Here is a 25143-nt window from a genome sequence, read left to right on the forward strand (position 1 = left end):
CGAGACAGTGATAAGGTCACTAGTGAAGGTCACTAGTGAACAGGTACAAAACAGAACATTTTATTCCATGTAGTTTAAATTTATACAACAGTTAAATGTGACCCCCACATGCTTCCACAAGAGCGTCTCTTCTCCTACAACAGAACCAATTTAATCTCAAGTGACAGGAGAGGGATTATTTTTCCATTAACTATTATAAATATTGCTTGAATTGATTACACAAAGTACAAAGTACAACTTATTTTAAGGTATACCCCGAATATAGATTTAATTCCAGTTAGTTTAGCCCTCCCTCAGCTGCAGCCACACAGCACGCAGCTGCTCTCTCACCCCTTGTCCCCAGGCTGGATGGGGAGAATTGGAAAAGAAAAGGAAAACTTGGGGGTTGAGATGAAGATGGTTTTAATAGAACAATAAAGAAGAATCATGATAATTATACATATATAAAAGAATATTAAAACAACGGCTCATCACCCGATGATTAGCCTGTTCCAAGCAGCGATTCCAGCGAGCGCAGTGACAGCAGCGAGCGGAACACTGAGTGCAGAACCTGGGTTGCTACCCCTGGCCACATTCCCATTTCTATACTGAGCACAACATTACAGCTGGTTTGGATCAGCTGTCCTGGCTCTGCACCTGGACACTTGCAAAACCTGGGAAATTGAAAGGAGTGCTTGATTTCTTCGCGACAGCTAAAAACCCAAAAATGAGTGTGTTTTTCAACATTCTTCACATACAAAATCTAAAAACCAGCAGCTGCTGGAAAGAAAATTAATTCTAACACAGCCAAGCATAATCATTACCTGGTAACAACTAAAACAATGTTATAAACATTCTGACACTAAATAAAATGCAGCAGCTACTGGGAAGAAAATTAACTCTATCCCAGCCAAAACCAGGACGATACACTTGGTTAATTACACACCGCAAACGGCAAATTCATTCACAATCATGCAAATGCAGTAAGAGATATCCATGCCATTTGCTTCTCCATAACTCCAGGGAGTTAACGATTTAAGCAAGAATTAATTCAGTGGCTCAGGTCAGACGGCTGTCCAACCCCAAGAAGTACATTGAAAATATTAACAAGTGATGTTAGAACTGGGATCTCCTAGGCTAAAAAGTCCATAACACCAGCTGGTACCCTCTGCGTGCTGCAGCGTTTCCTCTCTCTGTCTGAAACCTGGAGCTGGTCCCACCATCCAGGTTTGCTAAATGCAAGTGAGTATCTTGCCTGAGATTCTCACAACAGTTCACTCTTGAGCACAGTTTTCACTGTGGCCTTTCTCATCTTCTGATACAAGAGACCCGGTAACACTTGATTTTACCCATAGGGTTACGACGTCCTGTTGTAACTGCAAAAACCCCTGCGAACACCCGGAACTTACAGCCTCATTTCAGTTCTTGAAGGCTCCACATTTACTGGCTTTAGCAATGAATTCCTTTAGCAGGGGACCATCCATTTGCCAAAATGCTGTAGTTTGTGTCACTTCTGTCAAGTGATTGACACAAAACTTAAAGCAGAATTCTTCTAAGTCCTAAACAGAAAAAAAAACAAAAAAAGAGAAGAGAAGAGAAAATCTTATTGGTTTTGCTTCCATCACAGAAAATTGCATTGAGGCACAAGTGCCTGTATATGCTTTATTTTTGCAGAGAATTAGACAAACGGGTTAACCCAGTGGCTCTCAATGTTTTTCCCCACACAGTCACTATGGAAATGCAGCAGAGAACAGTAATTCTACCCATATATTGTGGTTATGTGGGGAAAAGTAACTAGAATTTGGTTCTCACTACACAGCTACAGTCACAAAAGTCAGCCGTTCTGAGTAATATCTATTTCAAAAGCTTTCCCACTTGAAGTGTTTAATTTGCATGCACCGACAGTTATTAAACCCCAATACAGACAGGAGATCTTGGGATAATGGCACAAACAAGCCTGTGGATTAAGAAAACTCAGCTCTTTTGCTCGATATGCAAACACAAACCTATACGTAAGGTTGTTTGACTTCCTGCTTAGCTAAGGGCTTAACTCAAGCCTTGAAGTCGCATGTCTCTAAGCTCAACGCAAGCGTACGCTGACTGGAGAGCTCTAAAACACAGTTTAGGCCAAAGGCCTTTCTGTGCTTTAGGAACAGACTCGTGTTGTTGCAAAGCGTTTCACAGATGTCCCAAAAACGATTCAAAACAAGTACTGTGGCACAACACGGCATAGCAATTCTTGCTTGGGATATTTGAGTCTACTTGGAAGCACCTTCCATTTAAGGGTTAGAAAAGCCTCAAAGACAACCATCATTGCACCCGCATGATGTCAGAGAGAAAGGATCTCTAAAAGAAACAAGAGAGAATTGTCAATATAATGTTGACCACAGAATGCTTCCCACTCAGGTTATTTATTTCCAATTCATCTTTTGAGGAGGAAATCTACTCTTTGTGAGGGCTGCAGATCTCAGCTGCTCCAAGGAAGATGCTGCAGATCTCACAAAACAGCAGCTCCCCACCTTGTTCTTTATTTCTTTATAAGTTTGTAGAACTAGTGCTTCATTTGTGAGAACACAGCCTTCCTCAGCTGCTCAGCAGACTGGGCGCTGCAGTAAGGCACAACATTTGCAAAGCTCTTTAAGCCACATGAGGTATGAAAGACTGATTAATATTCATGTTTTCACTTAAGGTCAATACTGAAAACTAAGGCAACTGTGTGCCAGGGAGAGTTCTTGACACAACAATAGATATAAAAAAACCATCCTGGCCTAAAACCAGGGATTCTGAAGCTGCAGGTCTTGACTTGTGTGGCATCTGTGCAACAAAAAAAGACAAGCTTATTAGAACTGAACACTGAGGGTTTTCTTGTTTTAAGTAACAGAATGAACTAGCATTTTAAACAAAACTACATCATACACATAACAATAGTTTGCACTGCTTTATTAAAAAAAAAAAATCGTATTCCAAGTAAATGCAACAGAAGCATACAAGAAATATACTGTAATATTGGTAACTTTGGAAAGTTCTGTATAAAGAAAGGCTGGATTTCATTTGCAGATGGATGCACTCCCAGCAAACTGTACTTAAAATAGTCTTAAGTGAATAAAGGCACAAGGTACATCCAATGATTATTTTAAAAGCTACAATAAAAAGTCAGGCCTGATCTAATTCAAGCCACTTCAATTCAGTCAATCGCGAAAAGAAAGAAAGGACAGGAGAGTTTCTTGTCACGGTGGCGTTTTAAATTAGTGAAGCAGCTTCTTTTAGCTGCTGTCCTCCAGATGCACAGTCCCTCGAATGAACTACATCACCCAAGCAAGCCCCCACCTAGCATTACTGCATGTGAAAATCACTTTTTACTGAATTTCAACCCTGCTATATCACCCATTCTCTCCTTGATGTAGCACTCAAGATTAGAGTTCTAGCTTTATTTAGTTAGTGAGGTAAAGCAAAGGCATAGTACTCTTTACAAGCAGAATCAATCACATACTGAAGACCCATCCTGCAAAAAAAATTAAGGCTAAAATATGAAAGTCTATCTATTTTCCATGAACTCCCACCAAATAAATTATTATTCACGGTAAAGCTAAAACCATAGTGCAGAAACCAAACCAGCCCAGCCCTTCAGGTAAGACAGCTCAAACAAGCAACACGCTACAAGGCTCTGAAATAAGTTAGGACATCCACACGCCAACTGCTGGATATTAAGTACAAGAAAAAGCAATGAGTTGATTTACCGAGTACCAAAAGTGCTCTATAGGCTTAAGCAGCAAGTTAAAAACTAACTAACCCTAAAGTTACAAACACGACGCACAGACACTACGCTGAACACAAACAGCCAAAGCAAGCTGCGCTCTTTCTGGCTGGGGTAGAGTTAATTTTCTGCATAGTAGCTAGGATGGGGCTAGGTTTAGGTTTTGTGCTGAAAACAGTGTTGATAGTTCAGGGATGTTTTTCTTACTGCTGAGCAGTGTTTACACACAGTCAAGGCCTTTTAAGCTTCTCACATGCCCCACCAGTGCGGAGGCTGGGGTTGCACAACAAGCTGGCAGGGGACACAGCTGGGACAGCTGACCCCAACTGACCAAAGGGATATTCCAAACCCTACAAAATCATGCTCAGCACATAAAGCTGTGGGAAGAAGGACAAAGGTCGGGGTGGGTATTCAGAGTGATGGTGTTTGTCTTCTCAAGTAACCACTACGTGTGACGAAGCTCTGCTTTCCTGGAGATGGCTGAACACCTGCCTGCTGATGGGAAGCAGTGAATGAATTCTTTGTTTGCTTGCTTGTGTGGCTTTTGCTTGACATATTAAACTGTCTTTATCTCAATCCACAAGCTTTCTCACTTTCACCATTTCAATTCTACCCCCTCATCCCACTGGAGGGGCAATGGGTGAGCAGCTGTGTGGTGCTTAGTTGCCAGCTGGGATTAAACCACAACACAAGCCCAGGGATAGTTCCTCATTAGTTCAAAGCAGCACGTTAGTGACCTAGTAGTGAAATCAGACATTATGCAGTAGAGAAGTATCACTAGTCTTCCTCCCTTTTCACACACTGTTTCTCTATTCTCAAAATGTATTATTAGGCCCATAATGCAGTCCTTATTCTGTCATTTTGTTAGCATAATGTGAAGACTGAAAGTGTATTTGACTGTAGCTAAACAAACTCAAAAAGTAGCCACCAAAAAACACCCTGCCAACCAAAAAAACCCACCCAATGTACTCAGTCCCTCCAAACCTACCACCACACGATATCACACACAACCCACAATCTTACAAAATAAGCAACTTGAGGCTTAAAATAGTGCTTTTCAGAATGTTATGGGTTCTTGCTTTGTATTTAAACCCTTCCCTTGTTTCAGAGTTAGTGTTTTCATCCATGGAAAATTTTTTCTTACAGGTTTGTTGTTCTTTTTTTTCACTACAGAAATAGTAACTGGCACAGCATCATAACCTTTTACCATGAAACTGAGCAATGCAAGCATTTACAGATACACTCTGAGTCTCAGCCCTGGATTTAAGTAATCTTTGAATCTCTCTGTACTAGACTACCTTCCCAGTACTGGCTTATAGAAAAAAAAAAAACAACTCATCTTATGGGAAATATAGGTTTTCTAAGTCCAGTTCTCTCAAACTCTGAAAATAGCAAACAGTATTATCTGACAGTAAGGGAGAGTTTACATGAATATATAACTGGCTGCTTTTCTCCACAGTTTAAGTCAGAAAGCAGCCACCTTTAGAGATTGAAATTTAGAAGTTTACCTCTGCATCATATCTGACAGCAGCAGAGAGCAATGAAAATGCATTTTCCACAGTAATCCCTCTCTTGATAATGTGTTGACACAGTTTTTTCAGTCTATTTTCACAGTATGAAGTAGCCAAATCCAGAAGTCCTGCAATTAAAATACCATCGTATTAGTCAGTTGTAATGACCTCCATCTGCTCTTTGATCAGTTTATGCTCCTGGGGTACAAGTTCCATCCCTGTTCTGCATGCAACGTTCTGTATGTCTATAACATGATTTTTACAAGTAGGTCACTATTCAGAAAAATGTAATTTAGCATAATAAAGGAAAAAAGGCCTTTTATTACCTTAAGCCATGATCCTGTTAATCTCTGTAAATACCAAAGCTGTTCCACTGCTTGAGAGTGGAACTGTCACAGAACAGGCACTACAAAATGAGCAAAAAGCTACCACTATAAAAATCTGTGTTTGAATTACAGCTTGCTCTTTGCTCTGCTGTCCAGGTTTCCCCCATTATATCTACTGAGTTTCTTCCATATTATCCTAAACAGGGGACAGGATGAGAGGGAATGGCCTCAAACTCCAGCAGGGGAGGTTCAGGCTGAACATTAGCAAAAATTTTTCATGGAAATGGTCATTGGGCACTGGAACAGGCTGCCCAGGGAGGTGGTTGAGTCACCTTCCCTGGAGGTGTTTAAGGGGCATAGTTTAGTATTTGATAGGAACGGTTGGACTTGATGATCCGATGGGTCTTTTCCAACCTGGTGATTCTATGATTCTAAGCAATTATGGACTCCATTTAGTAAAATATGCAAGTATTTTAACCTAGAAAACCAGTTTATCTCCCAACATTGAGACAACTACTCATAGTTTATTTCTAAATATGCACCACTTCTGCTGTAGTGTTTGCTACGACAGTACTAAAGACAGCTTAATTAATCAACATTAAAACGCATTATAGGCTAAACTAGAAGCCTGTACTAACACTTTTATTCTGCTTCCCCTGTCTCAGTTTTTCTGGATGCTCCTTTCTAACGTAATTGGACCATAAGCAATACCTATTGCATCTTCAGGCGGAAGGTCAACACTGTCTGTATACAAGTACTCAAGAAAGGCACGATACACAGGGTAAGAAAATTGGTCTATTTCGATTACTTCCTTCATATCCTCATTCCAGTATGACTGGAACATGGTTCTGAAGTGTTCGCACCTAAGAAACAAAGATATTATCTGCAACACTATCATAGGAACACATGGACATTACATTACAGTCCCCCTGGAATAAATATTTGGTGCATTCTGCAATGTTCACAAATATTTTACCATACCCCGAAGCAGCTAGCAGTCCACATCCCGGTTCCTAATACCGCAGATATTGCTACACTTGTGCATCAAGATAAAACACTTATTTGATCAACGCTACAGAAAAGTCTGCGTATACATTTCCGTTCAGTTGGTCTGACTGCATTTATTACCCTGGAAACAACAAACAGGCTTAGTGAAAATTTAACCTGGACCATTTTAAGACAGAGTTTTTATTCAACTCTTCTTACAATTGCTTCATTGGAAGTGATTACAGACACATAGATGCTATATAGTACAGGTTTAGAGGTCCCTCCCTACCCCTTACTTCCCACCCACCCTCCTGAGTCTGTACAAACAGCAGCTGTGAAACGTGACCACTACCTGATTTTCAGAACAGCTTTGTGGACATGGATATATTTTCCATCCACACGGAACTTCAGGTCTGAGGTTTCCGGGCTGTCAAACTCTTTCTTCAGGGATTCTGCTACTGTTAAAAAGTCTTCATGCTCTACAGAAACAATTTTAAAACAAACAAAAAAACTCCACGTCAAGCATCTTAAATGCAATACAGACATCACTGACTAAAGGTAGCAATAAAACTAAGAGCACATCAAGGAAAATGGGTCGGCATCAGGGTTCCATTGGCTTAAGGGGTGGAATGGGAAGAAAGAATGAATCCAATATCATTTATTGCTAGCAAGGACTATTCTGCAACAGCTGCAGGCAGTAGCAGCCTCCTGGCAGCCCAGTACTAGTGTCAGGTCAGCTCAACTCTACAGCCTGCAAACTGCTGGTAATGGGAGTCTACAGCACAGCTGCAACTCACTTCGGACACAGCCTAAGTACTTCAGCTGCACCGACACAGTGTGCTCTACGCCTAAACAGCAAGAAATCATGTCACCATTTGACTACTTTTTTTTTGTGCTGGCAGACTGGATATAGCCTGCAGGATGTCTGTTGAGGCCTTTGCCTGGGCTCACTGACAACAACTATCTGTGACATTATACTCCATTTACTAGTTAGTCATCAGAGAATCATAGAATGATTTGGCCTGGAAGAGACCTTTAAATATCATCTAGTTCCACCCTCCCCTGACATGGGCAGGAACACCATCTTCTAGACCAGGTTGTAAAAGCCTCATCCAACTTGGCCTTGAACACCTCCAGGGACAGGACACGCACAGCTTCTCTGTGAAACCCGTCCCAGTGCCTCACCACCCTCACAGTGGAGAATTTCTTTGTTGTATCTAATCTCAATCTACCCTCTTTCAATTTAAAACCATTCCCCCTTGTCCTATCACTACATGCCCTTGTGAAAAGTCCCTCTCCAGCTTTCTTGTAAACCCTATTTAGGTACTGGAAGGCAACTGTCTCCTCAGGGCCTCCTCCATGCTCAATCACCCCAACTGTCTCTTCATAGAAGAGGTGCTCCAGCCCTTATGACAACACAAAATTCAAAAGTAGTCCTGTTGAAGACAGATAGTAGATACTGTGTTCTTGGTACAACCAAGGACCATACACTCCTCCAATTCACATATATCACCCACAGAACCTGCATCTCACCGGCGTTAACTAAACCATGCTCCAATCCCCCTCCTTCTGCTCATGTAATTTTTTTCTAGGTCATCAGCTTAGCTTAAGCTATGCAGTAGATCAGCTTTCACTCCAAATACCTTAAGTTCATTCCTCAAAAATGGCTGCAGATTTGTACTTCACCACAGCCAATCCTGAGTGACTGATTTTTTTTTTTTTTTGCAGAGCCATCTTAACTGGAAGCAGAATAAAAACCTTTACGCAGAGTTAGCTCTCACTGAGGAAAAAAAACCCCAAAAAACATAAAAAGAGGGATGAGTGTAAACCTATATGGATAAAAAAGCCGGGGGAAGGAAAAGATGTATATGGAAAATGGAGATTGAAAATGCCCCGAGAATGAATGCATTTGATTTAAACATTCAGTAAGCAGGATTATCAGAATAAGAGGGGAAGAAACTCCAAAGGCTAAGAGGAATTAAAATATAGGAACAAACTTCAAATGCATTTTTGTAATCAGTCTGGGATACTTGACAAAAATCAGGAACTTGAAAGGTTCTGAAACTGAGGAGATGTCATTCAAACACCCTTCAACATTAGCGAGAGGCAACAGACCTGGACAACCATCAAAACTCTATAGAGGGCAGGGCTAACATATCACAGAGGATTAGAGAATGGAGAAAGTGAGAAGTGGGATAAAACGAGATTTGGATTTACCCTGAAGCAGATCACTCCAAGATAATCTTCTCTCTCCTTAGTAAAACTATCCAGTTTTCCTCTACAGATAAGACGCTGTTATCTGAACCTCTATAAATGGGATAACATGCTGAATGAAAAGTTAAGGTGGAGAAGCTAGGTCAGGACAAGCCACATGCAAACACAATGTCTGAGCCTGGAGAAAGGTTGCTTAGGGACAAAAAAAAAAATCAGGATCTGTTGTCAATATGAAAACAGATCAGGTCTCCTAAATGATGTTGAGAACGGATAAACACATCACCTTGTTTTGAACACGAAAACACCTTCATGTTTTAAAGGAAGTTCAAGCTAAGCACTTTATAGCATATTTGGGGTCAAGTAAGAATTAGCAGCACGTGAATCAAAGATAATCAAGAAGAAAGTCTTGCGCGTATTTGTTGGTCCCAGAGATTGCATCCCAGAGCAGTACAAGTAATCCAAGGCAGTACAAGAAGAGAGTTCCAACAGAGAAAACAATCACGTCAGGGTCTTGTTATACAGGGATTATTTACAAGTCAAACTAAATCAAGTCAAGAGAAATCATCTCACAAAATGAAAACTTGGAATTCTATTACTTTACTTCACTAACACAAAATATAGCAGAGAGATTTGCTCCTTCAAATTCATGTTGGAAGGATACATACTAAGGAGGGGAAGTTGTTAAATACCAGAGTATCAAGCATCACAAACAGTTTTCTGAGTAAGAACAGCTTTAATAGAAAAAAGTTATGTTTAATGATTCAGGAGTCCTTCCCAGTCCTGAGCTGGAGCTCAAACACCACAGATGTAGGAAATATACAATATTCACAGTGCAACGGTAAAACACAGTTCTCTTCAGATGTGTACTGGCAAACAATCAATCTTGTTAACCTTAGCTGCTGAAGACTGTTTTCTTCAGAAGAAAGAAAACCTAGCTAGAGGAGCTAGTTTGAATCGCTGCCTCTCCTTAAAGCAGGAACTGTCCTGCCATGGAGGACGTATCCTGTAATAATTACTACAAATGTACACAGAGTTTATAGCACTGACAACCACATAGGAGCTCGTTCTCACCTACTGACAGAAGACGCCACATAACAGCAGGGGTAGCAAAGCAAGCGAACACATCATCAGTGCAGGCAAAGTGAGTGAGGTGGGGAAAGATCACGGACTGCCCACGGCATTGGCCCCACATGTACACCTGGCCACTCTGGGTCTTGGCAGCTGACGTGTGGGCAGAGTGGCAGGCCGCAATCTCCACAACCCTGCAAGGAGAAGAAACTTTGTAAGATACTTACAAGCACAGAATCAAGTGACATTCCAAATGCCTCATCAAAACAACAGCCAACCAAACTATGCATCTACACTCTTGTGCTTCTTTCTTTGTCCTGCGTGAATGTGATACTGTTTGAATGGATCAATATTTAAATCATTATTATCGTAATCGGATATTGCTTTAATTGTGTCATTCTCAGCAGCTGACATTCCTCCTCTGTTTCCATGAACATGGGGAAAGGATGAAGCAAAACAAAGTTTTGGTTTTCCCCTTTAAAATCAATACATATCGACACTTACTCTTAAGAAGAAATGGCCATGGAGCTTGTGAAATTTGCAGTTAGGAACAGGCAGGAAATTTATACTACTGAGAATTTTGCACAGCATTTTGCAGAACTTCTTTCAAAGTGATGCAGTCAAAATTCTCTCATTTTGCAATTTAGATCCCATGCATTTTTCAATAAATTCTTTATTAAGAAACCCTTCTTCTCTGCCTTTAACATGTTTTTTGTATGCACAACAGATCTAACCTAATGTCTGAATTTCTGACTTCTTATTTTGCTGTTAGTTTCCTTTCCTCAGCAGTGGGATGCAGCATGGAACATGGACAGCACCTCATTTGAGGACAGGTGAATACATGTACTTAACTCCACACTGTTGAAGAGCTACAGTTGTTTTCTTAACTAGAGTCTCTATAGTATATTCACCCACCTCACCCACCTCACATACTTCCTTATACTAGAGCTGCTGAAGCACACTTACTCATTCTGCCTGCTCATGCAATCCCTATCTTGGTATCTGAAACATTATAAGAACAGAGAAGAATCATACTCCCGTTAAAAGGGCCACAAGGATATTTCCAGCGTCTCTGTTCATTATAATTAAAAAAAATAAAAATCAAAGGAAGTTCCAGCATTAGTTCAAAATAAAAGCTACACTTCCCTGGGTTTTTTCTGTGCTAAAAATGCCTTAGAGGATTTCACGGTTTTGTGCCAGAAACAGATCAACTGGAACAAATAAATGTCTTTCAAAGCAGTCTAAGAATACACATATGAAAATGTTTGTTCCTTTACAGAACAGTATCAATAAAGAGTTAGCTTTTCAGGCAAAATTCCTCTTTGACCTAGAGTAGAATCAGTTTTCTAAGTTTTCAGCCACGTCTCATCTAAGTAACTTTATTTGCAGATGGTTAACTGCATGAATAACACAGAGGACTGGGATGCAGAAAGGTCATGGCTTATACTTATTCCTAAAGGAATCAAGACCTTTACAGGTTAAGTGACTTGTAGACTAAGAGCTTCCCAAACTGAGGTAAATTAAAATATAGGTATGGGCCCAGGAAATGGGACTGAGGTCCAAGTTTGTAGGCAAACAGCAGAAGAGCCATCCCAAAAATGAGGATGACAAAGGTGCTGAAAGAAAGTGGACAAGAGTTAGGGCTATTCTTTTATGAGCTTACGAAACTAAAAAACTTCAAACTACTAACTCATACAACAGATACAAGTGTTATCTGCCCTTAGCTCTAGTGACTACCTTGCAAACAGAGTTCTGGTTTTGTGGTTGGCTGTTTTCAGCCTTTCATAAAATTGTCTTCTCCTCACACGTCACTTCATACAAAGGTGGTGCCACTTTTTCTTTTTAAAATGCAGGCCACAATACAGCTTAAAAGCTTGCCTTATCAGTTTCATAGCAGGAAACTTTTAAATAAAAAGAACCACATTCAAAATAGCATAACAGTTGTTTTCTTTCAGTATTGGGTAAATACAAAATATGTTTACTTTCAATAATTATCACAGATACCAAAAAGCATTCTGTCTGTACTAAACAGTACGTTATCATCCTTTCCTATGCTTTTAACATTAGCAATAAAAAACCAATCCACCAAGCCCTGCATGTGCATGCTTCCAGTGCTAGAGATTTCGTAAACACATGCTCCAACTTATCAGTTCACAAACAGCTTCAGCAAGATTACCTTTCTTTTTCCATCATGATCTGCACGGGGCTTAGCTGATTACTTTTATTGCCAGTTCCCAGCTGCCCATAAGTGTTAGCTCCCCAGGCATAGAGCAAACCCTCATCTGTTAGTGCTAGTGTGTGCGCATAGCCACAGGCAATCTGTAAGTAAACGTATAAGCATTACTACTAAACAAAACAGAGAAGAAAAACACAATTATCACACTCATTACCTTAGTCTAGCTGATGTTAAATATCTCTGGCATTCTTCAGGTAGCGCTACAATGTGGTATTTCTCAGTACTTAAATCTAACATAAAATACATAAAACTTCAGGTACTGAAAAAGCCTCAATTCCATTCATCTAGTGCTCATTGATTACTCTTAAATAATTTACTGCACCCCTGCAAAGTTTCCCCAGCCTTTACTCGCTTTCAGTTTCAATCTCTTCATGTGAGGAACAGCAAACCTCACTGCCCTGTGCAATTCTGAAATACTCTGAACACTATACAAACTATGAGAGCTGCAGTTCAACGGTCAACAACTGTTCAACACAAGTTATCACATGAAACTCCACAGAATCTTACTGAAAACCCAAGAAATCCCAACTTTTAGTTTTATTCTTCAGCTGGAAAATAACCCAAACAAAACCCAACCATCAAACAACCACACCCATGACTTGTTATCTCTTCTCCCCTCGCTTCTGAAGGGCTAATTAGAATATTAATGCAGGATCTAATTTTAACATCTTGTTCCCCTTAACTTCTTGTCTTTGCCTGGTGCATTTCATTTATTCAGCTTTGATACAAAGATACAGTTTGTATCCATTGCATAATTTACTTACAGTAACACTATCTAACCTTAGGTCCTTCAGAACACTTACAGAAGCAAGTATTCTACAGTTCACTTGCAGTTTTTCTAAGTCCAATATAATATAAAGGAGATAAAAAAAATAAATGAGTATTTGAACTGTGAAATCTAGAAGCAGGTAAAAGGTTCCAAAGATACGGTTTTAGCAGATGCTAGAAATGAAAGCATTTCCCTTTCCACATTAGACATACCTGGAGTATACACACACCATGTAACGCTGCCACTCTGCAGGGCGTTAGCTGATTGCCGTTGTTTCCAAGACCAAGCTGACCGTTACCATTGTAACCCCAGCCATAAACCTGGTTGCAAAAGGAAAACAAAATTAAGCCACTCCACTGCAGAAGTACAGAACATTTAAGATTCGGTATCAAGCACTTAATAAAAAACTATACAGTATGTCAAGAGCAATGCAGTGAAGGCTGGGAGATGTTAAATGTACTGCAATGACTGACTGTATTCAGCTTTTCAATCCTGCATTCACCTTTCCAAGACGCTTTCTAATATAGATTTGCCTTTGAAGTACTAGAAATTTTGCAATAAGTTTGCAATACGCCAAAATCTCTCCCAGATCATCAACATTTGAGTTGACTCTTGCACCTCCCTTCTTCCTTTTTCATTTTTAAAAGAAAACAAGAAATTAGTTTTTCTGATCAGCCAGTTAGCTATTGGATTAAACTGCAGTTCCAAGTTTAGCTCTAATTTTTCATTTGTTTTTTTTTTTATGGTGGAGACATCAAGACGAGTATGTACAATGAAAGCTCATCAACCTCAGGGACACAAAGAAACATAGTTTGGCGAAATGTAGTGAAACTGCAGCTACAGTTCATACCTAGAAGCAAGAGAGCACCATAAGCTTATGTGGAATGAAACAGTTGCACAATACTAGGGCAACCTTCAAAAGCTTGGTTTGGTTTTGCTGCTGGCAATTAAGCAATGTGTTTAAGAAACAGGATCAGTCAGTGTATTGTTGCTAAAAGACGAGACACATGTTAAACAATCTACTGAAATAAGGAAGGCTGAACAGTTACATTAAGCATGCCTAATTCTTGCAATTGCAGACTCAGTAATGCAGTCTTTACCGTAAGAAGAAATGTTTAAAGACAGCATCTCCAGTTAATTTCAGTTTTCCTTAAACTGGTCTCACCAAAGTTATCAATATTACTCTACAAAACTTCATCAATACAACTCTCTAACCTGAGCACTCCATGTCAGCACTTCTCCATGTTCAGAGGTTAACCTTGTTAGTTTGGGTAACAAAGAAGGAATATGAGAATGTGGCAGTGCTTACCTCACCGTTGTTTATGACGGCCATGGAGGAGGTCTGACCACAAGCAATGCCAACAACCATTTTACCCTGTAAACAGTTCGAAACGCGACGAGGAGTTGGCTGGTTTGCTGTAGATCCAGATCCAACTTGACCACAGTTATTATAGCCCCAAGCGTACAGCTGTCCATACGAACAAACAGAAACTGCGGTTTAAATCTTTATAATGGCAATTAGAGTAATAAATTATAATCCTACTGTAGTCAGCTTCATATTGGGTAAACTATACTATTTAAAAAGCTAAAATGCTTAAAAGTTGTTTCCAACAGCTGAAGGTTATGAGCAGTAGTATGACTAGCTGACCTGGCAAATATGAACATACCACTTTTTTCAGCTTCTTGCTACAGAAGCAGACTGACTATAAAAGGAATATATTTCCATATTAAACCTAAGTCAGACTGCAAGACAAACAGCGTAGCAAACGGAGTGCCTTTATACTTTCAAGGTGTTGGAAAAAAGGAATGCAAGCCAGGATGTCATCTGTTTCCCAAACAAGCTGAACTGCTCTATTTAGGCTTCTTCGTAGAACTCTAAACCAGGTTATAACCGGACCTTCCTCATAACTCTTCTGTATCTTTCAAGAGAGGTGAAAGGAGATGCTTTTGTCAGCTCATGTTTCATAGTAACAACACTCTTACACAATACCATTAACAAAAAGCACCATCTCTGACAGTTCCACCAGTAGCAAACTACTACTAATAAAAATACAGGTTCCTTTCATCTAGGAGTCAACAAGACAGGGAAGTAGCTTGCTATATAAAAATAAATAGTTTCGTATTTTCAGTTCCTTCAATTGTTACTGTGTGCATAAATATGCACATGATGCTTTGCATAAAACTGCTTCTGATGATTCAGTCTGTGGTGCATCAACCAGTTAAAAAGCTTGTTCTCTGGGAAAGGCCCAGTCACTAGCACCCAGACACGCAAGACGGTGAAAGTACAGCGACAGATACCCTAATGTGAAGTCTGCACATGCTTTGGTGTCAAAAACTGCCTATTTACTGTGACACCAAATCAACAGTCGTTAGAAACAAACACCTCCCCCACGAAAAATAACAAACCAAGCCCCCAAAAAAACAGACCAGCCAAAAGCACCCCCAAAGACAAAACCAAAAAACCTCCCACCCACACAACTCATTTACCATGTCTAATAGGAACAAAAGAAAGCATTACTCCTTTGCTTTTTGTTACTTGTATTTGCTGGATCTTTGATTCTACTGAATATTATAGAGCATCTTCAAAAAATACCTTAATTTCAGTTACAGGGAAAAAACTGAGGTAGAAAAACTCAGAAGGCAGCTCAAAATGCCAAGGAGCTAATCATCTTCCTCTCTCAGAGGCACAAATATTTACAGTCCTGTAAGTCTATCAAGATACTTTCTTATTTTTTTCTCATTTGCACTGCATTAAAATTGCACTGGACCAACTTTGCAAATCAATTATGCCAAGTATTTCCAGAAATACTTCCACAATGCCTCTCTGAAATTCCAGGTATCAAGTCATAAGGGTTTTTGCAGCCAAATCTTTCTGTAAACAAAACTCCACTCAACATATTTTCACTGCTTTCACAGAATCAGTTCTGGTAGAGATAAAACCTCACAGCACAAACAGACTAAGCTACTGCAAGCCACACTAGGGGTGGATTTATAGCCCAGTCACACCAGGGATATATTAACTAGCCACAAGGGCGAGTGAGCTGGAAATATCAGCTCCATGGTAAATACAAAGAACTTTCCCCACTTCCATTGAGATTTCAAGCGCATTACATTTATTACAAGAGACAGCACGGCCACTGCAGGTAGCTGGCACCACCAGTTTAAACATGGACGCCTCCTCCCCCCTGCATGCACACCAAATTTTATAGTTTAACCAAGTCAAACATGACAACACAAAGATCTTCCCTAAGCATAGGTTCTCCTTTCAGAGACACAACATCGACAATTTCAATTACCGCAGTGCCTTTTTCCTACCCTCAATACCAATTTCTTACTCTATTACAGTTGCACTACGACTCCACAGTGAACCATAACACAGACATGATCAGATTACCAGGATGGAAAACATTGTAATTTCCATTTTCATTGCTAGGAAGGTTTTAAAATTATAACTTGTCTTTTGTTAAAGCAGAGCTGAAATCAGACTTCCCTCCATGCAATAATGTGCAACTCAAATGATACACACACACCCTGGTCTGATCTGACTAACTGGAAACTAACTGTATGTTTCCCATGACACATAGCCTTAAGCAACATAAACAAACAGGATAAAAGAGACTTGGCACATAAATCAAGTGTTCTTTCATTCGCTACACACAAAGGTGTTCAGAGGTGTGCAGAGTAACATTCTTTCACAATGCCAGTGCAGAAATCATTAAGACTACAAGAAACAGACTAAATACACCCCTTAAATATCAGAATTGTAAGCGAATAAAGTGACTTTTGGCACCTTACAAACCATTCTTTCACCCCTAAGTGTCACAGCTGTCTGGTCTCATCCCTGTAACACACACAACAAATGAAAGACAAGCTTACTAGCCTTTTATTCCCTTGGTTTTGTGGTTCACTTGGTGGGTTTTTTTATTTTTTTTTGTCTGGTTTTTGAGTTGTTTTCAAGTCTGCCCTGAGAAAAGGGAGAACCTAGTCTGAGTCAGCAGGAGAAAAGGTTATGCCATAACTACATTGCAGAAAAAGAGAACTTCAGACTGCAAGGTCATCTGCACTATTCACTTCACAGAGAAGATTAAGAGATTTGAATAGGTTTCAACTTACATCCCCATCAAACGACAGCGCCATGGAATGATGAGAGCCACAAGCTACTTCCACCACTTTCTTTATTAACAGATTTGTGCAAACTTGAATGGGAGTAATGCCCTGATTGGTTGTGCCATTCCCGAGCTGGCTGTAACCATTATGTCCCCAAGCATACACTTCACCATCTGCAAAAATATTTGGGTTTGTGATAACAACCTCGAAAAATCCAGGGAAGTTAAGATCAACAGAATTCTAAGAAATTAGAAAACACCAACATGGAAGTGAAAGGACATTAAGAGATACTGGAACTATCAAACAAACATCTATTAGCTAAAAAAGTATGTACTTGCTACACAATATTTTATATACATACACCACAGCGTAACTGCTGGGTTTACTGTAGAAACGTATGGAAGTGCATAGGTAAGACCAAGTATGTAAAAAATGATAGAGTAAAATTCTGCAGTTGCAACATAATGGAAATGTAACAAACTTACTTTACCTATTAAGGAACACATGTAGCTTCACTTAAGACCGAGGACCCCTCAGCTTACAGTACCCAGTTAACAAGTTAATACAATTACACCTTAATCCATTCTTATTAAGTGTAAGCGGACCTTAGAGTCTGTAACTTATGCTTCTATACTAAATGTTAAATTTCTACCTTCAGTGCAAAGTACAACATGGGGTCCGCTTCCATAACTGAGACTGGAAATCTTCTTTCCACATAAGGCTTCTAATTTCTTTGGTACTATTGTGCTCTGATTATCTCCAGTTCCTAAACAATTACTGCAATTCAGTCCAAAAACAAATACCTGAAAAACAGACGAATACTCATTTCACTCATTTCAAGTGATTTATACTCAGGTACGCACAGATATGGCAATATCCAGGTCTTCATACAGCCAGGACAGTTTTCCCGTGGACTCTTGAGGGCCAGAGATTTCCCTCACGGAAGTTAATGAGCTCAAGAGTCAGCACGGGCACTTTGGAAGTTAACTGATGAGTGTTATTCTTCAGATCTGTGCAGGAAGGTAGGCTACCTGGAAGGTAGTCTCCTCATTCGCAGGAACTGTGCTATGAGAAGTACTAAACCATGGAAGTGGAGGACACCGCCTTCTTTTAGCAGCAGTTTGTAAAGACCAGTCATGGCTGTTCTGCGGGAGGCTCATCCTCCCACAGCAGGGAGCTTTGAGGCAGCTTTGAAGGGACTTGGGGGTGGGGGCAAAGAAATCTTACTCTACCCAGCCTCACAAGAAACCCTCCCATTAATACATCTCAGAACAGCTGGCTGGGTTTCTTTCAGCAACACTATGCTGACTCACACCGAGTTTCTGAATCATTAAAATCCACAGATAATTTCTGTCAAACTGTTACTTAGCAAGCCATAAACATGTTTTATCTCTCCATATCTGGAATGCTTTCACTTAATTTCAACTTCTCTCAATCGCCTTCAAAAGTGCATAGAATCCATCATGGCCTTTGTCACTTATAAGTTTTCTAAATACTTCATTGTCTCCATACAAGACTAAAAAAAAAAAAATTACAAGTTACATCTGCTATGTTTCAAAATATACAAATTTCACACAACGCTTTTGACAAACAAAACTTAACTTGCAAGTTTTCAGTGGACTCTGAACACAAATGTGGAGGATATGTTCCATTTATTTACAGCCTTACCTCATCATTGTGCGTTATGTATATCGCTTCATTGGCTGACGTACCAAACACACACGCTTTCCGAATAGACGCTATTTCTTGAGGTGACAGTAAGGTAAATATTGGCCACTTGCCTACATCCACCATGATGCTGCTGTGTGTCATGACGTTTCTACAAGTAAGATGACATTGCTGCAACAAAGACAAAAGCTTATTAAAAGGTGTATTTTGCACTTTCATCAAAAGGCAGCAAGATTATTTCCTTTATATGAGACAAAAGGTGTGTTCTTCCTCAAAGTATAACATTCCATTCTACATAAAATATGTAATTATATTTCCATGTATTAAGGTGAACAAATGGCAAGTGACTGCTAGGACACTGGAAGAACAGATCTTTTCTTAACAGAATATTTAAGTAAACTGTATTCAGTACAACTGAACATCCATTGTTTTACAAGCAAACTTACTAAAACCTTGTGATCTAGCAAATATCCACTGGTCAAAGAGTGGATTTCTGAGGGAATTTTCAGAGGGAATTCTCATTTATAAAATTTCCATTTGTGAAGTTTTTTGTAGCCTTACAACACGTATATGCCATGCAAGAAAGCTGCTGATGTTTATGTGAAACCTGTAAATAAAGCTGGGGCTGTTGAGCATATGACCCAAATCTGCCATCTCTCACACAATCAAAAGCTCTTATTATGGCCAAAAACTATTTGTCAGAGCACAAAAGCATGAGATAAAATCATAAGTCCATACAATTAAGCAGTGAAACACATCAGAGAAAAGTGATTAAGTGAAATTGTCATAATCTGTTACCTAGAAACAAGCTAGACCACATTAAAAGCTTGAAACATGACTGGTATAGACAACAACCGTCAATGAACAGAGATATATAAAATCCATCCTTCCACAAAGCTGCTTCTTCCCAGTTTCCTCGGGGCAATTGCAGCAGCTCAAGAACAAAGCTGACAGTCATCTAAAACATACAGAGCTTATCTACATCTTCAGTCCTGCACATGAATATTCTGACAATGCTCACAGCCTGAAGGGATTCTGCCACTGACAATCTATGATCTATACTCAGGGACATCAGCAATTTTTGTGAGATCTGAAAAGCAATAGGTGGAGAATTCCACAGAACATCAGCGACACAATACAAATCGCAATAAAACAAATTAAAAAAAAAAGTGGCTAAGGAATCATTCATAACAGGTAAGAAATGCAGTCTCTATCCAGAAGTCACGTGCTTATCAACATTTAATTCTTTCCTTGTCATTTGCTGCAGTCCGACCCCATTCTCCTATTCTTTGCTTTGCTGCTTTCAAGTCATGCGGTTTCTTGATAATGCCTGGGTTTCAGATATGGATGACTGTGAGTACACAGAAGATCCTTTCCTCTTCTTCTGATGCTTGGTTATTAAAAGTGCTGACAACCAAGCTATGGCTTCAGAAATGTATCCAGGACCAGCAGTCAATCCTAAATTGCAGGTTGTTCAGTGCAGTCATTTTTTGGAAGGAGGGGCATTATTTTTATTACTATTTTTAAAAAAGTTTGAGAAACTCCGAGGTCACTAGGGAAGTCGGCACACAGAAAACGCAACAAAACACACAGGTTTGTCTCCTTATCGTATTTGATAACCTTGTTCCAAAAAATCCAGCTCTGCTCTCAGGCATCTCTCTCACCAAGAGCCTGACCTCACTACATTTCATATTTGAAGCAGGTCTTGAAACCCCCCCATGTCTCCAGATGGCACATTCATAATAGACCAGCTTTTGAAAGAGTACCTGATGCCAAGCCATAGCATATTCTACACAGCTAAACAGATTTGAATGCATTTAAGCCTCCTTAATTTCTACTCCAGTTACAAACTCAGGCTAGTTAGCTGCTACGATCTGTTACCTCCCGTTAGCAAATCTTTTAACGTATGACACTGCCAATCAATTAGGAAGAGACAGTGATGACCTGCTCTTTTGAGCAGGCTAAGTAATTATCCCTTCTGACTACCTATTTCATTTGTTCCGGATAACATACAATTGGCAAGACACAAACATGTCAAACTGGGCATTAAGAAAAATATTTTCTTCACTGAAGTTCTTTTCAACACATCTTGTCAATTTAAGACATGAAGTCAAATGTTATTTTGATGTAGAATGTCCCAGTAAATTCACTGGTTTTACAGCACCCTCAGAATCTTTTCTACTGTAAAGATAACCAGTTCAAAATGTGATACTTTATCTTTCCCTTTCCGATCTTTGCACTAGGTCTTTAATCTGCTTGGCTTCTTTTCCTCTACCATATGACGCTGTTAACCACTCCTCTTTGATAAAATCCATGCAAGTTACACTGCATTTCCCATACCTCAAAGCTCAACTGGATATCTTGTCAGAGGAACTAATATCAGTGGAGAAAAGCTTTCAAGAACACAAGACTTTCCACATTGAAGGCATGAGCAATTAACTCCATTTACAGATGAAGAATCTTACCTTTTTTGACACACGTGTAACGCTGCTTTATCTAAAACAAAGCTGCATATTTCCAATTTCAACTGTTACTTAAATCTTTCAGAGTTATTTTGAGGGTCTTCGCTAAAAGGTTTTTAATAACATGTCATCTGCCACTGGTAGCTTAGTTTCTCTAATAAATCCTGAAGCCCCTCCAGGTTTAGCTACAAATAAAGACTCACAAACCAAAACATACAGAAAATACCTCCTGCCTTTTATATATGTATTGTTTATCTCCAAACACACCACCTTTCCCCATCCTTTACAAATATTAACTACTGTCCTTAGATGATGTTGAAAGGCTGATACAGGATTCTTCAGTCCTGTCATTGCAGCCAGTGGCACAAAGAAACAGCGTCCTTCACTCACCTTCCTGTCCTTCATCAATAACAGAGTTAGGGTTATTGTTTACTTCTCGTGATGATCACGTAGAGGCCTAGACCCCCGCTACATTACATACTGTGCAATGACTGACCTTAACTGAAAGTCCGAAAGTGCAGTGTGGTAGCAAATGTGCCAGATGGAGTCCAAAGTAATGAAGTTTATTCTAATCTGCACACAAATAGTTGTCTCAATGTATTAGTTCTCAAGCCATTGTTTACACTCTGCATGCAACATGACAGCAGCAGTTCTAAGGAGGATCTGCCACGTATCATCATCCAGATTTTATGTTAATTGCAATTAAAAACCTTAGAAGTATGAAGGTCATGAGCTTAAACTCGGTGCTCCGTTAGACAGTTGCTTTTAGAAATACTGTATGTCACTGCTTTTAACTGCCTTTTAATTTCTGCTGCGTGATTCACTGATATATAACTATACACTATATAGATTAATTTCTACCGCAGAACTAAGCAGCAGAGGGAGCTTATATCAACAATCCCTCCTCTAACTGCTTTGACATTTCAGAAATTATCCAACAAAATCTATATATAAACGAGAACAGAAACAAAGATGATTGTTTGAATTTCAATGAGGCTAAAAATAAGCAAGAAAGGAGGACTTGTAAAGAAGGAAACTTAACTGGCCACATGTTGTGATAAAAAGAAATTGAACTCTGAGTAGTCACCAACATTAGAGAAAAAAAAAGGATCTAAATCTGTTCACAATTAAAAAAAGCCACAGGCTTTCAGAGACATAAGCCTTTCAAAGATTCTGTGCTAAACTGCTGCCTATGCATTTAATTTCTCACTAGTTTGCTTTCTAAAGAAAAAGCATGCAGGCTGATTCTCAGTGATGCGTGTAAGCAGACATGAATCCCTGCCTTAAAAGAAAAAAAAAAAATAGTGTTTACAAGATGTTTTGTGAAATGATTTCAGATAAAAGTTCTACAGTTTATAGTTCAGCTAAACAAATCCATGCTGGAGAGAACAATAGCCTAACACAACATCCTACCAGGAAAATAGTACCCATTGTCATCCCAACAAAAAAACATAGTTAACTCCTCAAAGATTTTCCCCTTATTGGTAAAGGCTATTGGAACACAGTCCCACGTTTGTTAGTTTCAGTCTTTCCAAAGGCTCCAATGCTGCAGTTTATTCTAGCTGGACAGACTTACTCCTGCACAGAAAGAAACTGCAGGCTCAGGCCTCCACTTCTCCCAATTGTCTACAGGAATTATAAACAGCATTGAGAATACAAAAGCTGGTATATCTGCTGGTATATTCAAGAAATGACTGTCACATTTGATCCTTTTTAAATTTTAACTACACTTCAACCAAGAAAGGGTCAAATCCTACATGTAACACTACTTCTCATCATGTTGTCTCCAGTTTATGTTTCTTTTTCTTATCACATGTTTCAGTATTGCGAAAGAACAGGGAAACAATGTATACTATTGACATTAATCAGACACATGAATCAAGTGATTTTATTCCATATCTCTCCCTGCCAACAAAAACACACTGCACTCCCCGAGATCACGTGCCTTAACTTACTTTCCATAGACCTTATATAACGCAATATTTCCCTGAGAAAATCTGTGTGCTCCAACCTCTGCACAATTTATTTTTGGATGCCTTTTATGAACAATCCAGGGAAAGAAAAAAACTTCTGATCTAAGAACTGACAATCGGACCTCCCATTAGCTTTGAGTAACCAGTTGAAAGAGATATAAGCAAGCAAAAATCACCACGTACGCGAACGCTATTGAACGTAAGACTATTTTAGCTATAGGAAAAAAAACACGGCTGGATGACAGTAATTCACCCACCATCACAAAACCTGAATTACAATCATAGACTAGTCTGGGTTGGAAGGGACCTTAAAGATCATTCAGTTCCAACCCCAACCAATCATAGTACGTCTTCTTTTGCTTTTTAAGCCGAGCACTCAGGACAACACATCTTCTAAAGCAACACTGTATTTAAGTCTGATATACATAGAGATAAGCATTCACCTTAAGGCTCTAAGGAATTACTTCATCTTTCAAACACCGTTTACTCCTAAAAAGCTTAGTGCTCCACACCCCTTCCCCTAGATGATGCTTAGCATCTTCCCCCCATAACCCCACCCCCATTTTAAACAATTAAAGTTCATATTACCTTTCACCAGTCGATGACAACATGCTTTCCGAAAGGGGTCACTTAAACCGCTGAAAACAGAACTCTGAAAGTTCCTTTAAAAAAAAAAAAAATTCCTTTAACGTTTAGTTTAGAACAAGCGCATTAAAACCTGAAGAAACACTGATAACTCGTATAGAGACCAGCGAGGAACAAAAATTGCTGGGAGCCCCCCTTTTGCAGCAAGCTGGAGCCTAGCGCTCGGGAAGCAGGCATCGAGGGGAAGGGTGAAACGAAACAGCAAACCACAAAAGCCCTTGGAAGAACACACTGTGAGGGAAGAGAGGCTCCAGGGGGCTGAGGGGGAGGAACCCGCAGCCCGAAGGGAAAGAAGGAGCCCGCACCGGGGACGCCCAGCCTGGGGGGGGTGGTGACAGCGGCTCACCCGGCCCCGGCGACGTGCCCCGGCAGGGTCAGGGTCAGGGCCAGGGTCGGGTTCGGGGCTGGGGTCGCCGCCGGTGCCGTCGCGCCCGGGTCGCGGCTGCCGGGGGTGGGGGGGGGCGCCGTCACGTGACACGCCCCCCTCCTCCCGCCTCACCGTTCGCGCGCGCCGCCACGTGACACTCCACCCTTTTCCCCGCCCATTGACCGCTGCGGCGCGGTCACGTGATACACCCTCCTTTTTCCCCGCCCACTGACCGCTCAGGCGAGGTCACGTGACGCGCACCCTCTTTTTCCCGCCCGTTGATCGCTTCTACGGGGTCCTGAGACCGCTCCTCGAACCCTGTGTTCATTTCTGGGCCCCTCACCGCAAGAAGGATGTTGAGGCTGTGGAGCGAGTCCAGAGTAGAGCAACAAAGCTGGTGAAGGGGCTGGAGAACAAGCCTTACGAGGAGCAGCTGAGGGAACTGGGGTTGTTGAGCCTGTAGGAGGCTAAGGGGAGACCTTATCACTGTCTGCAACTGCCTGAAAGGAGGTTGGAGCAGGGTGGGTGCTGGTCTCTTCTCTCAGGTGATACAATGAGGGGGAGTGGGGGGGTGTTGCTTGACAGGTGACTGAACATGAGCCAGCAGTGTGCCCAGGTGGCCAAGAAGGCCAATGGCATCTTGGCTTGTATCAGAAACGGTGTGAGCAGCAGGTCCAGGGAGGTTATTCTCCCTCTGTACTCAGCACTGGTGAGACCACTCCTGGAATCCTGTGTTCAGTTCTAGGCCCCTCACCACAAGAAGGATGTTGAGGCTCTGGAGCGAGTCCAGAGAAGAGCAACAAAGCTGGTGAAGAGGCGGGAGAACAGGCCTTATGAGGAACGGCTGAGAGAGCTGGGGTTGTTTGGCCTGGAGAAGAGGAGGCTGAGGGGAGACCTCATTGCTCTCTACAACTACCTGAAAAGAGGTTGTGGAGAGGAGGTTGCTGGCCTCTTCTCCCAAGTGACAGGGGACAGGACAAGAGGGAATGGCCTCAAGCACTGCCAGGGGAGATTTAGGCTGGACATTAGGAAAAAATTCTTCACAGAAAGGGTCATTGGGCACTGGAACAGGCTGCT

General features: G+C 40.6%; 1 protein-coding gene across 3 annotated transcripts; it reads right to left on the reverse strand.

Moving 5' to 3' along the window:
* Positions 1 to 385: 385 nt before the first annotated feature.
* On the reverse strand, positions 386 to 24126 carry RCBTB1 (RCC1 and BTB domain containing protein 1). 3 transcript variants are annotated; one of them, XM_069881441.1, is made up of 13 exons: positions 24046 to 24126; positions 23643 to 23716; positions 18620 to 18790; positions 17604 to 17754; positions 16958 to 17124; positions 14154 to 14312; positions 13057 to 13164; positions 12016 to 12158; positions 9843 to 10033; positions 6910 to 7036; positions 6282 to 6433; positions 5242 to 5372; positions 386 to 1538 (listed from the first exon to the last, which is right to left on the reverse strand). In XM_069881441.1, exons 3-13 carry the CDS (start codon positions 18761 to 18763, stop codon positions 1398 to 1400), a joined length of 1614 nt encoding a protein of 537 aa, XP_069737542.1. In that variant the 5' UTR covers positions 18764 to 18790; positions 23643 to 23716; positions 24046 to 24126; the 3' UTR covers positions 386 to 1397. The 3 variants fall into 3 exon arrangements, 2 of the variants coding, with proteins under 2 accessions (XP_069737542.1, XP_069737534.1); XM_069881433.1 differs by lacking the exon at positions 24046 to 24126 and having other exon boundaries at positions 23643 to 23730; XR_011339499.1 differs by lacking the exons at positions 6282 to 6433; positions 24046 to 24126 and having other exon boundaries at positions 1401 to 1538; positions 23643 to 23730.
* Between the last annotated feature and the right edge of the window lie 1017 nt (positions 24127 to 25143).

This window comes from Phaenicophaeus curvirostris, chromosome 1 (assembly GCF_032191515.1).
Source record: "Phaenicophaeus curvirostris isolate KB17595 chromosome 1, BPBGC_Pcur_1.0, whole genome shotgun sequence".
In the NCBI taxonomy this organism is placed as follows: Eukaryota; Metazoa; Chordata; class Aves; order Cuculiformes; family Cuculidae; genus Phaenicophaeus; species Phaenicophaeus curvirostris.

What these genes read in the sequence shown, in the direction of transcription:
- RCBTB1 (XM_069881441.1), bottom strand. Translation starts at nt 18,763, where the DNA reads ATGACACACAGCAGCATCATGGTGGATGTAGGCAAGTGGCCAATATTT. An exon ending in AAAGCTGTTCTGAAAATCAG is followed by an intron (nt 6,434 to 6,909) that starts GTAGTGGTCACG and finishes TTTGTTTCTTAG; the next exon opens with GTGCGAACACTTCAGAACCA. An exon ending in TCCGCCTGAAGATGCAATAG is followed by an intron (nt 5,373 to 6,281) that starts GTATTGCTTATG and finishes TTTTAATTGCAG; the next exon opens with GACTTCTGGATTTGGCTACT.